This window comes from Melospiza georgiana, chromosome 7 (genome assembly GCF_028018845.1).
Source record: "Melospiza georgiana isolate bMelGeo1 chromosome 7, bMelGeo1.pri, whole genome shotgun sequence".
NCBI classification, from domain to species: Eukaryota; Metazoa; Chordata; class Aves; order Passeriformes; family Passerellidae; genus Melospiza; species Melospiza georgiana.
In genome coordinates this window covers 10376396-10390240 of record NC_080436.1, presented here as the reverse complement: position 1 = coordinate 10390240, position 13845 = coordinate 10376396, and the positions used below count along the sequence as shown (strand labels likewise).

The following is a 13845-nucleotide window of genomic DNA, read 5'->3' as shown; positions in this document are numbered from 1 at the left end:
GGTCAGGACAATTTTTGGACTGTGTGTGACAGCTTTGCTGTGTGTGACTCAGACACTGTCTTGGCACTGGGATTCTTGGTTTGCAAGTTGTGACACATGGTCTGTGGACAGCCCGGGGATGGTTCTTTGGTTTTGCAGCTGCTTGCTCCTTTAGGGGATGAAATATTTCATATTTGAGAAATTTCATTTCTCAAAATGAAAAAGTCCTTTCTTGCTGCTAGGGCATTCTGTGAAATGTTGGATACACCAGCAAAACTTTCTACTTTACTTGTTTTTTGAACTCTTTCTCAGACATATTTTAATTTTAGGAGAAGATACTGAGATATACCCACCTCATGATTAGAAAAATCCAAACATACCCAGTGTGTTTGGCTACAAAGCAGCAAGAAAAAAATGGCAAAGACTTATATATGGTAAAACAGTACAAATGTGAATGTGACTGTTTGAATAAGTAAATAGAGTAGGCATATAATCAGTCCATACTGGTCCTGTATAAAAATAGTGACAAAGGATGGTCTTTCATATATGGTTATGGTCCTTCATATGGTTAAAATATCTAAGAGGTATTTTGTATGTAGTTAAGATATATCCATGGCAGTATTGTGTGTGTGCTAGGTTAATCATGTGGGGCCATGGCCAGCTGGGTTATAAAAACAGAACATAAATCATGTGAGGAGCCTCTTGTTACTCAGCTGGAGACCCTGCTGCAAGTACCACTGCAGTGGGTGCTGCTGTTGCTTCTGGACAGAGGCTGGCTGTCCTGGTTGGAAGATTTGATTATCAGTTCTGGTATTCCCCCGCACCAATAAATAAACCTCACTCAATAAATGGGATGGTCTTTTTTCTTTCCCCCAGCTGCTGCTGGGTCTGTTGAGCCCTGTTCCATCTGGCTGTGTAGGCCAGCAGGGAGCAGGCAGCCTGTGCTGTTCCAGACAGAAGTCACAGGTTCTTGTCCCATGTCAGACCTCTGCAATGAGCTGTGCTCAGCACTTACACAGAGCAGGGAATTGGCAGGAGCTCCTCAGAGTAGAGGTGACACCCCACTGAGCAGAATGACATCCAAAGACGCATGAGGCAAAGTTCCTTTGATAGTGTGGGGAAACTGGGGACTCTATTTTACTTCTTTTTGATCAAGAAATAAGGTGATAAAAGAAGAAAGACACATTTCTTAAAAGTCCTTAACATCAGCTTTAGCTATGCGGGTCTGTCATATTCTCTGTATGTAATGCTGCTTCTCATCTCCAGATGTGCTCCTTCCTTGTCCAGTCCTATTCCTTCAATTTCATGGTTGGAAAATGTGTTGTATATTCTTTTCTCTGTCCCAGGAGAAGATGGTGAAGAAATAGCCTGCACTCAGAATGGCCAGATGTACCTGAACAGGGATATTTGGAAGCCCTCACCGTGCCAAATCTGTGTCTGTGACAATGGAGCTATTCTTTGCGATGAAATCCAGTGTCAGGACCTGCTGGAGTGTGAGAACCCCCAGGTGCCCCCGGGAGAGTGCTGTCCTGTGTGTCCCCACACACCACGGGACTTTGACCCCACCATAGGTAAGAGCCTTTTCTAGTTTGAGAGGAGAGGCAGCCCAAAGAACTAGGAACTTTGTGATACTGAAGTTCCTAAAGCTGTTTTTATGGTGAAAATTTAAGCCTGAAAATAGCATTTACTTGGCAGTTATCATCCCTCTTGGGCTGCCCCATAGCCAACTCAAAACAGTTTGCTTTGGACTATGAGTCTCATATAAGTCCAAATGGCTTTAGAGCTAAAAGGTTAATCTGAAATGTCTTGATGTTTTGAGGAGGCTGAATTCTGGCTTCTTTTTGTGGTTCATCTGAAACTGAAAGGTAAGTATATATAATAAACATATTAAGATGTATAAATATTGAAAACATACCTGTAGATAATAAGTGCATTCTTTCAAATGCTCAATTCAGGGACCCTCTAATAAATGTAAACTGAGTCAATATAAAATGTTTTCCCAAAGTGAAAACATCCTTTTGTGAGATATAAAAGAAGCATGAAGTATTACTGACTCCCTATTTGCATGTTTTCTATTATATACCTAAAGGATTAAGTCTTTTCTTCCTGGAGAAACTTAGATAAAGGAATCCCCCCTCAATTTTCCTAAAAGAAAAATTTTCACCTTGCAATTAAAGCTACATAACACTGTGTATTGAATTATTAGAGCTACATTCAATGCATAACAATTAATTTCTTCAGGAGATATAATTGCTGTTGAACAGCTTAATATTGAACAAAGTAGAGATAAAGACAAAAGCAGGGACTTTTGTAATTGAGCAGTGTAGCAAGATGTGGTGAGCATTAATAAATAGATAGTGCATCCTGCTCTGTTTTGGGAGGCATTGGGCCAACACCAGCAGAGTGCACCCAGCAAATATAAAAGCAGTATGGATACATTCTCAAATTCCTTATTGTTATTTGAGGCATTTATAAAATATTCTTCTGAGGGATTTTTGAGGGCATGAGTATGGCTATATGGCTCTGGATGCACCTCTGTGGTAGTGCAGATGCTTTCTACAAAAAAAAAAAAAAAAAAAAAAAAAAAAAAAAAAAAAAGCCAAAAATCCCTCCGTGAACTCTGTCTTCTGAAAAATACCATGTAATATGTTGTGGATCCATCAACAGTTATTGTTGGAATCAGCAATAAAGCTTCCCTTGACTTCCTGTCAGTCATTAGGCCAGCATCTGACAATCCTCCACAAGATACTCTGGAAAAAGATACTCTGGAGGAAAAAGGCTGAGAATTAGAGAACATTTTTGCACAGCGTTGTGATTCTTCACACCTGAACCAGGGAGTATGTGTGTCCCTGGGAACCCTCCCAGCTCCCTGTAGGTAATGCTCCATCCCCTCTGCCTCCAGGATCAGGGATGGCTCTAGCTGCAACACCTTCACTCAACTCTTAGTGTATTCTCTCTCTCAGAGTAAAATCACTAATTTCTTCTCTTCTTTTGTCCTTTCTCATAGGTAGAGGAAGAAAGGTAAGATTTCCTTTATGTTTTTTGTAATGTATTACTACCATTAAAAGACTCCCATGCATCTCCTTGAAGCATATCACAAAAGATACACATAATCTCTGTTAAAAACATGTAGTTCTTTTTCTTGGCCTTCCTTGGAGGCTAGGGAGATTGCAGTCCACATGAAAAAAACATTTGGATGCAGGCAGAAATCCTGATCTTAATATAGAGAATCCCCTGGCTGAAAATCCCTGCTGTCTACATCAAAGGCATTCCAGTTGGAGTAGTTTGGTTGTGTCACCTCTAGCAGTGCCACAGGCTGAGGGAAGGAGTGTGTTAGGAGATGCTGAACTGTTAAAGCTTGCAGCTGGTTTTTGTGCTGAGGCTGAGCTGCCCAGGGGGCAGGAGGTGGCATTGGAGTCGTGTGTCCTTGCCCAGAGTCATGGTTCTGTGGGCAGCTTCTCCCATAGTGTGCAGTTTAACAAAGGGAAGACCTGCTCTTACAGAAGAAATGAAAAGGCATTCCCATAAATAGGCCTCTAAGATAGTAAGCAACTGCAAGAAATAATTGAAATAACTTTTAGATTTATTTCCATAACTTCTGGTTTATGGAAATAAATGCACTGTACCCACCTTATATTTATTCCGTGATGAGCAAGGCAGGACATTTTTTATCTTTGCAAAGCCCCCTTTTTTTCCTTAAGAAACCAGTTACCACCAGTCGGTCTAAACCCAGTTATTTGATGTAATCATTGTCAACACATTCAGCTCAAAGAAAAGTCAATTGTCAATTGCTGTTGTCCTTCACTCTGAAGCTATGCAATTTCATTGTATCATAACCTGTCCCTAGGCTATAGATGGATTTCTATATCCATGGATTTGATGATACCTATTTAATTTAGTACCTTGAAGAAATGGAATCTAAAAGCTGCTCTAGGCTCTGTATTTCACATGAATCATCCAAACAACAGTGCTACTTTCTAGCACTTTCTAGCAGTTCTAACAGAAAAGTTTCATACTTTTTTAGTTTAATTCTTCTTTCAGACAGTATGTTATGCAGCTAGAGGATAATGTTAATTTATGGCCATCATTTAATCAGTGTCCATAGTCATTAAAATAACATGGATTATTTGTCACAGGTACTTTTAATTGAGTCTTCTTGTATTTTTAAGGAAGCCTTACTCTTATCAGAGTCACAGAGATGGTATTGCTGAAACTGGTACTGGTAATTGTGCGTGCACTTCTTTTCAGGCATCTGATGTTCTGGTGTCTTTTTCCTACAGGGACAAAAAGGAGAACCTGGAATAGTGCCACCTGTAAGTCACTATTTTCTTCATCCATCAGCACATCCTAGAAGTGCACATATTAGTGCTTTAAAGCAGTATGCAGAATTGCAGTAATGAAGTAAATACAATTTAAAGCAGAATTGCAGTAATGAAGTAAATACAACAAAACCGTACAGCCTAGGAATGAAAGGAGTAGAATTAGTATGCTGTTTCACATATGTAAAATTAGAAATTCCTGTTATTTGTTAGTTCTTCTGCCATAATTATTTTTATGGTTAGATTTTTGTAGAAGTGTAATGGTAAGTTAGTATCTAGAAAGGGGAGAAATATAATTTCATTACCTATTTATTCCTTTCTAGTGTTAAGACAAACAGATTTAAATAATCAATAATTTGAACCTAAACAGTTGTAATTCACTTATTTATTTAATCTTTTTTAGAGGAGCAGTGATACCTCTAAGATTTTGCTCACATTGCTAATAAAAAGACTCCAAACTGGAAAAAGATAACTAGTGCACATTATATTTACCACATTTTTTCCTCCCTTTCCCTAAAAAGCCTTTTAACTTTGTACTTTAATGTCCTGCCTTGCTATTTGCTTTTCAAGGACTGATTTTCTGTAGGGCAGTGAGGACAGATGTAGCCATGACTTGTGGTGACTTTAATTTGTGTTCCCTGCTCTAGGTTTCAGGCATACGAGGCCGCCCGGGACCAGCTGTGAGTACTTTTTGATCTTCTGCTTCTCTGATGAGGCATCTGCCACTGCCTGCCATGCCTGCTTTGTGTTGGGAGGGTGATGTGAAGGAGGATTCTGGATTCTTCCACACCTCAGTGGGTGCTATCTGCAGAGCCACTGGCTCTGAGGAGGCGAGAAGATGATAGGATGTTTTTAACAGTGTCAGGTCAACCCATGCCCAGAGTAGAATGGGTGTGTGCTTGCAGCACATGGACATCTAAGGTCTTAGTACTGGGTGAATGCCTCTCCATCCAGGACCAGGCAGGAGCAGGAGGAGCTGCAGGATGGTCCATGCTGTGGCTGAGCACAGAGCAGTCCTGGACAAGTAGGGAGTGTGTCTCAAACCCAGCATTCAGAAAACCTTTGCTGGATTAACCTGTGGAGCACATGAGAGATGAAACCATTTTGTAGATCTCTGCATCATGGTTCTACTCCCTTCAGGCAATGTCCACTTGAGAAGAAATATTGAATACTTGGTTATTATAGCTGTTGTCTTCATGATGATGTAGGAAAAGACTGACAAATTAATTTCCAAATAAGCATTGGATTTCATATTTTCAGAGCTTTTTTAATCATTAGGTAGTTTAAAAGAGACTTAATATTTCTGGTCTTTCTTTTAGGGACCTCCAGGCTCACAAGGTCCACGAGGAGAACGAGGACCAAAGGGAAGACCTGTAAGTTATTAAATATCTCAGAAATAAAGTACCTGAAGCAACTTCAAAAGATTAAATGGCTTTAAACTGTCTCTGTGTCTTCTAGAGTTACCAAAACTGTCCTCGTATTTTCCAGGAATCAGGTAACAAAGAGGAAAACATTTGTACTTCATCATTGCTGGGGTAGATTGAAACCTGAATATTTTGAGAAATGGACAGAGGTTTAGCAGTAATTCCTCCACAGCCATACTTTCTCAACAAACATTCTCAGACAGAACTAGAACATCACATTCCCTTGATTAGAACTCGATGGCTGCTTGCTGGTGACTGCTGTGCAGCAGAAGCAGTGTGAGCTGCGTGGCTCAGAGCACTGCAGAAAGCTCAGAAGTTAGCAGGAGTTAATATGTGACTACATTTGTTGGTATGCTGGTGAATAATGTAACCAGGATTGCTCAGTGGAAATAAAGACTTCATAAGGGAATTTCAGTGTCTGCATGTGGAGAACCACAGAAAGGCCAAAAAGGAGTGCTTGAAAATACCCCAGATGACATGTTCCTTTTCAAAAAGCTAGGTTGAAGAACAGAAGCTGCTAAAAGCAGATTTGAGAGTCGAATCATTGTAATTTTAATGAGGATATTTTCCTACCCCTCAGGAGAGAGCAAGCCAATACTGAGATTAGGCATAGGCCTAACCCAGACTCCCTTGCCCTGTTTCCAGCGTGTGCCTGTTGTCTGGAGGTGGTAATGACGTTGTTAATGCAGTGCAGGAAATGTGCAGCCTCTTTGAGATGCTTGCCAAGCCACTACTGCTCTTCAGATCTCCAGAAGACATTTGTCAGAAGTATGAGTATCAAAATGCTTAATAGAACTCTGGGAGTCCTTGTACAGTCTTGGGGTGCACAGAGAAATCTTGACTTGTGTTTTCTGAATGAGGCTGTGTCTGATGTGCTTTCCTAATGTGCAGTATTGCCAATGAGATTCTAAATAAATTCTGATTCCCTGCCATGCATCCCTTTTTTTCTCTAGAGAGTGGTGTCCACAAGCACCTAAAATCCCAAAAGGCTGTAAATGGCTTTGAGTCCTTTTGACACAGGTTATTATTCAGCTTTCAAGGAATAACACAGGATCATCAAGCAGTCATCTTCTTTGCAAAGTTCCATCCTAGGTTCTGATGAGCTGTGTGTATGCCAGAGTGTGGGTCTGAGACCAAGAGCACTGAGACAGACTGCTAGTGCAGGGGTTTATTTTTACTTGTGGAAAATAAATGTTAGCTCACACCTGCAGTTTATATTATGAAAAAAACCCCTCATGGAGCAGATAATCTTGTACAGACTGCTTTTGTAAAATTAATCTGGTTAAATACGTTACTGACTGGGGATGTTGCTAGTGCACTAAGCACATTTCCAAGCTGTTTGTTTATTTCTTCAGATTGTTTTTCGTTGTTCTTTAAAGTCAGGCTCCTGCTGACTAGTGAGCAGAAAGAACTCAACCTTGCTGTGGATCTCCACCTTTTACAAAAGCAGGACCCTTGAATGTAAAAGGATTCAGAAATATTAGCATACTTTTAACACCAGATTCTTTGTTAGTGTAACAGTGAGAGACAGCTAGGGAATAGTATGGCTGCATTTTTAGAATGCATCTAGGGAGGGGGAGCTTTGGACCATGATGACATTTTAGTTGTTAACAAATGGTCTTTTGAGGACAGAAAATAAACTTGGACATCCTCAGACTCATTCATATGTTTTTCTTTCCATGTGGATTTACACTCAATTTTACTTGCAGTAGCAGTTTAAGTAAATAGAAATTTGGGAGTGTCCTACCGTGAGCTTCTTTTTCCTTTTATTTTATTACAAGCTAAACCTTTAATTGTTTCCTGACCAGCAGCAACGATGGAACAGAATGAGACAATTGTGTTTAAAGGGTGCCACCTCGTGGCATTTGTGAGAATGTTTTTCCTTTTTCCTCTTCCATTTTTTTTTTTAAACCTCGTTGACTTTCAACTAGTGAAGGAAAATGAAAGGGCTTTTTTCTATACCTATGAATATATAAATGGTGTAAAATAAATAAAATTATAATTAATGTTTTATTAAAACCCCACCAAACTGGTTATATACCACTAGTTACTTACTTTTTGAGGTAAGTGGTTGCATTTTTGCTCTTGAACCAGCTTGAGTTTTGGTGACTAAAAAGTAGGTCCTTTTGTAAAAAGAATTTTAAAAAGGCTTTTTTATCTATTAGATTTTGTTAAGGTGTTTTGTGTGGGTATTGAAAATCAGCAAAGACATAGACTTGCCAAATTCTTTATAGCCAGCTGCGGTTTTGTAGGTTTTTTTCTCTAATGCTTAGCTTTGTTTTCTTTTTGTTTTGAGAACAAACAAATAAGGTATCTCATTCTTTTCCTCCTTGGGACAGTAAGGACTTTTAGGTTTGGCAGTGTGAACTTGTGTTTATAATAGATACATTTAAGAATGAAGTTTTGTGCTGAAACCTTCTCTTTCATCCAACATGCACAGACCTTCTCATTTGTTCAGAATACTATCTATTCACTGCTCCTTCTGTGAGCCATACTAGTTCAAACCATACCACTTGAGACATAAATTCCACTGAAATGTGTTGCAGACACAGTCCTCACCTCATGGAAATTCTGGCAATCTGATTGTTAATTGTGTTTTAAAAGATGACTCAGTGAGCCAGGCTTTTAAAATTTTATGTTCAAGGATCCTTAAAATGGCAGAGCTCATTGCATAGCTTAAAACTTTTCCTTGCCTTGGTCAAGCATTTTATTCTAATGAAGAAGAGTAGTAACAAGCACTTTAAAGTCTGTGTTTATGATTGAAGCATGTCTATATCAATCCTATTACTACTCGTTTTGTTCAGCTAATGTTTTATTAGCTGCCTACATATTTAATTTTAGCTCTTATACGAGCTGAGTGCAGTTTAGGAATTAAAAGTGGGAGACACATTAAAATGAGAGCCACAGGATGGGCTCTAACCTATTCTGTAAATACTGGCTAGAGGTGACTTCAACACCAGGTAACTTTCCTTGCGTATCTGGCATTACAACTGTGTTGAGAATTCAACAGTGCTATGAACTGGCTAAACCATTCATGATGTCAAGTAAGCTTTAAAAATCCATCATAACTCTCGAGTTTCTTAAGCCTCTATGTATATTTACACTTACCTGAGGTGTACTCATTTTAGAAGTGAATTAACTTCATTCTATACAGTGAGCAAAGCCAAAAGTTTTTCAGGAATAGTATACTCTAGTGTGGAATGATCGAAAGCCTGAGTTTCTAAAAAACCCTGTGATAGAAATTACTACAGTTTACTTCAGTGTTTGATTCATGATAAATTTCAGTCAGTGCTTCTGATCTGAAGGTGGGAACAGAGCTTAGGGATGTTGTTTTTTTGAAGATCTTTCTGTAGAAATGCAGATTTATCCCAAAGAGGCAGGTGTTTGCCCGTTACAATGATTTCAGTGAATACCTTTGCACACTACTGGCATTCCTGATTTTCTTTATAGGGTCCTCGTGGTCCTCAAGGGATTGATGGGGAACCTGGTATCCCTGGCCAGCCTGGTGACCCTGGTCCTCCAGGGCATCCCACTCACCCAGGACCAGATGGAATAAGCAGGGTAAGTTTACATTTGCTGTAGCTCAAGGTGAAGTGTTAGACCAGATCCATGTGATATAAATGGTGACTTGCCTTTGGTTCTGTGACCATGAAATGTTGTGCCCACACTTCTGTCTGCCAGTCATGAGGGGCAGTAAATTCTGCCAAAAGCTGGGACAAGCTCAATGTGAGAAGCCTGGGAAAGGATGCACCTTTCACAGCCGGTTTAGCATCTAACAAAGCCAAACTGCCCTAATCTAGAACCACTACAAGGGTTCTTTTACTTCCACCATCCAAGGCATCTGAGCAATAATACAGAGGAAATGAGTGCACCAAATTAGGAACATAGAAAAGTGAAAATTAAGATAAATGAATTAGAAATAACTAATGAGAGAAACTAAAATGTGATTGATAATACTTCTTGCTGGAAATATTCAGACAAACACTGAGAAGATTGAGAAATTGTTTGTGAAAGAAGTCCTAACCAGCCTTATAGATACAGATAAGGTATTCTGCAAAACTTTTTTCTCCTCCTCCATCTATTGGATACTAATTATGGTTGATAATTAAATACATATTTGAATTTGTCAAGTGTAATCAGTTACACATTTATTGCTGTTTTGACGCCTGTAATGATTCTCATTCCATTGTTCCTGAGATTGTTACTGAAAACAATAGTTATAGTGACAAAAATCTGCAATATTCATGTTAGGCCAATAGCTTGCAAATTTGGGCAGCATTTCATGACCTAGACACATTTCCCAGCAGTTCTGAGTCCAGCAGACTCAGCCCAAGTAAATATCTGCAGCACACAGGAATCTCTTAGAATCACAGAAGCACCATAATGGATGCTAGGCTGTTATCCTACGTAGAATTCCACAGAAAATATGGAAGAAAGGTGTGGCTGGAAATCTAAGACCTTTTTTGTTTGTATTCCTGTCTCTGACCTCAGGCAATCTCCAGCCTTTAGAAAATGTGTTTGGGGACCAATCTAATGAAGAACTAACTGTAAATGTTGGGAGATTTGAATCTACATTTGAGCTGTTGCTAGTTCTCAGCCCCTGTAAGCTCTGGCCTGCTGTGAATGAGGCTCTGGCTCTGAATGAAGCAAAATAAAACTCTTGATTTCAACTATTTGCTTGCATAAGAAGGAGGACACTGAAGTTTCTCCCTTCTCTAGCTCATTGGTCTCTGTTAATTGATAGGAACAGCAGTGGCTTTCAGCTTTGCTGGATAAGGGCAAGATGTTAAAAGATTCTAATTTGTCATCATGCAATCAGTTACATTTCCATTTATCTTAAGATATTTCTGAACTTGAAGCATGATAAGTGAAAAAAAGGGAAGCCTTAGAAGACATGAAGGAATATGGCAGTTTTGGTCTAGTCATGAAAAAACGTAATTAATTTAGCGGGAGGCTTTCCTCTTTTTTGGTCATTTTATACTTGTTTAATATTAAAGTGGAAATAGAATAATAATCATAAATCTTTGAAGCTTTAAACACCTGAAATTTACAGGAGAGACAAATTTTGGTTTAGTATTTAAAACAAGGATTGACCTGTTATCACTGCAAAAGCAAGGTAAAGGATGAAGATGTGATTGCATGGATTTTTGCCTTACAAACTATCACAATGACTTACAGCTAAAATCACCCATCTTATTTTTCCAGCCCTTTTCAGCTCAGATGGCAGGACTGGATGAGAAGTCTGGACTCGGTAGTCAGATGGGACTGATGCCTGGTGCAGTGGTAAGACCACATTAGCCCTGTACTGTAAGAGATGCTGGAAGTGGAGTGCATGTCCAAAAAGCCAAAAGGGAATTCATCCTCTACAGCTACCTGAGCCTCTTGAACCTGGATGTACAATATATTCTAGTAGAGTTTTGCACAGTACCTGGGGAACAAAAGTGTTTTTCTGTTAAATTTAGTAGCTACTAACAGTAAGGTGCAGGAGAAAAAAACCAGCTCATTGCAGAGTGACTTGAAGTTATCAGGTATAACACAAAGCAGAATAAACAAATATGTATCTTCTTTTCACATGTGACATCAAATCAGGGTTTTTTTGGTAATAACTAAAAAAACCTACGTTCAAAACCAACTCTTAACTCAAATCTATGTTTGTTGTTTCAAGACAGACTTCCTGTCTCCCCAGTGGGCCCAGTTTTTGCACTGGCATCCCTCACTATTTAGATATGCTCTTTACTTTGAGTGTCCTGGGGACTTAAGGGTCACACTGAAATTTTCTGTTGTCTGTGAGAGCTGTTTCACCACCCTAAGTTATCTCTTCTGGAACTCTTGTGGTTGTTTCTTAATAATACCTCTCTTCACATTTGATATCTTGGAAATACTGGTACCCTCTTTGCTGATATTTTTAACATCCATTCTGAAGGAAACCATCCTTTAGTGATTGTACTGCCCATGAGTTTGCCCACCTGAATCTTATCCAAGCCCCTACTAGTAGCTCAAAATCAGTTCCAATGCCATATGAAAGGTTCCAAAGGTAATTTGATACTTTACCTTGGGACTAACTTTTGCAGTGACTTGCTTCAAAGAACTTTATGATGAATGTCTCTCTTCAGTGAATTTGCTTTATGAACATAAATTGGTTTGTTCCACAAGTCTACCCTACTTTGTTGCTTTCATTGTTTTGCTTAATCTTTTCACTCAGTTTTTCTCAAGGTGTTGCATCTCTTGTACTGCCTGTTCTCATTCTCAAATATGATTAAATTTAATGTTAATATATCTATGGCCTTACATATAGTCTGCTAAAGTTGGTTGGCACTCACTCTTTGGCATGTTATGTGACATTCTTTTTTCATTCCTTTGTAAACTGGGTAACTGACAGCTGAAGGAATGTTTTGTTTCTAATGTTCATTAGCTTTTTTTTAATGGTCCATTGATAACTCTTCTACATTTGCTTTTTAAAAGTTAGTAAAAATATATTGAATTTTAAAGGACATAAGTCTCGAATTTCTGTCAAAATGAGTGGTTGTCTGTTATAGATATTTTTTTATTCCTAGAACCAAGATAATTACTTTAAAAAGTAAGATAATATTTTTTTTACAAGTTACAATTAGGTTTGAGATTGTTCCTAAAAGTTCCATGGCATTTTCTAAGGAACAATCTGAGTTTTGTGTAACTAACCACAATGATTTAGAAAGCTCTTTTGGTGGTTTGTATGATACATTTAAACACATCCTTTCATTACTGCCTTTCAGCTTGACTGAGAACAAGAAGATTAATTTATTTTGTCATTGATTCCATTATGAGATTCATCTGAGTAAGGACATTCCCTTCAAGTGAAGACTATTCCCCTCAACTCTTATTTCGTTACTACATTTTTTTCATGGAGTTGGACAGACAGTTTGGTTATTGTGATTCCAGAGACTGTGAGGTTGGAGGAAGCAGCCAAGTCCATATTTTCAGCTGCTAATGAAATTACACTCCTGTGGCTTTTGGACTTTGAAGATTTCATTCAACATCTATTTGTGTTTCATAGCGCCAATTTTCTGAGTAGAAACCTTTCAGGCTGTAGAAATGCTGGTCGTGACTATCAGGCCATTTTGCCCTTTGTAGGGTGAATCTTACTTGGGAAAGGTTGTTTTCCAGTGTGTAACAAGTTGTGTGTTCAACAGGGTCCAGTGGGTCCAAGAGGTCCTCAGGGTCTCCAAGGAAAACAAGTGAGTGCTTCACCTGAGGGGATTAAATTGGCCAGAGCTGAAGGCAGAGCTCATGGTGAGGGGGGTTTGTGCATCTCTGGGGCAGTGTCCATTCTCAGTGATTTGTGGCTGAGTGCACCTTCATCCAGAAGGGAATTTTAAAAAGGGCTCTGCTCCAGATGGACACTATACACAGGAATGGGCTCCAAAAGAACAGTTTATTAGATCTTTAACAGGGTTTAACCCAACTAGTTTTTTTAATGAGTGAGCAGCAATGAAAATGGAGACTGTTCTTGTTTCATTATTGGCATGGTGTTAAGTTTCCAGTGGGGTTTGTGTATGGCACAAGATTTATCTACAGCTTGAGGGGTTTTAGTATCCAACTTTCACTCCTATGGAAATGTGAACTGGTTCTGAATTAGAATCCAGACTCTCAGCCATAGGCTGTGATTTTCCTGCTCATGGATTTTAAACTATATCCTTATAATTGCTTTTGGAATTTGTAACTGTATTAATCTTTGGTTAATTTTAGGGTGGTGCTGGTCCCACAGGCCCACCTGGTGAACCTGGAGATCCAGGACCTATGGTAAGACCAATAAATGCAAACATTTCTACAACAGAATTGCAAATATGCTATACTTTTTAATTTCAGAACAGAATTTTTGTCATGTTGTTTCAGCTGTAACTATTAAGTAACTTCAGTGAAGAGTTGTGGTGTTCAAAGCATGTTGTCATGGATCAGTGAATTTGAGATTTTTTGAATGTGAAAAGCAATGATTATATTAAAAACAATCATTCTCACTTTTCCAGCTCAGGCCTGAGAATGGTTAGGCACTGGTAAAACCAGACCTGATAGTGTAACTTACACAAAGGATGATGAAAATTTTTTTGAGGCCATAAAATGATTCAAAAGTAAAAGCAAGAGCCAGA

At 38.9% G+C, this 13845-nt stretch overlaps 1 protein-coding gene across 1 annotated transcript in view; it reads left to right on the top strand.

The window, feature by feature from the left end:
* COL5A2 (collagen type V alpha 2 chain) overlaps positions 1-13845 on the top strand; it is a 96993-nt gene that overhangs the window by 48402 nt on the left and 34746 nt on the right. Inside the window, exons 2-10 of the mRNA XM_058028291.1 lie at positions 1326-1550; positions 2987-3000; positions 4260-4292; positions 4946-4978; positions 5618-5671; positions 9173-9283; positions 10928-11005; positions 12892-12936; positions 13448-13501. Of these exons, the coding sequence (XP_057884274.1) occupies positions 1326-1550; positions 2987-3000; positions 4260-4292; positions 4946-4978; positions 5618-5671; positions 9173-9283; positions 10928-11005; positions 12892-12936; positions 13448-13501 (647 nt within the window). The remainder of the gene's footprint in view (positions 1-1325; positions 1551-2986; positions 3001-4259; positions 4293-4945; positions 4979-5617; positions 5672-9172; positions 9284-10927; positions 11006-12891; positions 12937-13447; positions 13502-13845) is intronic.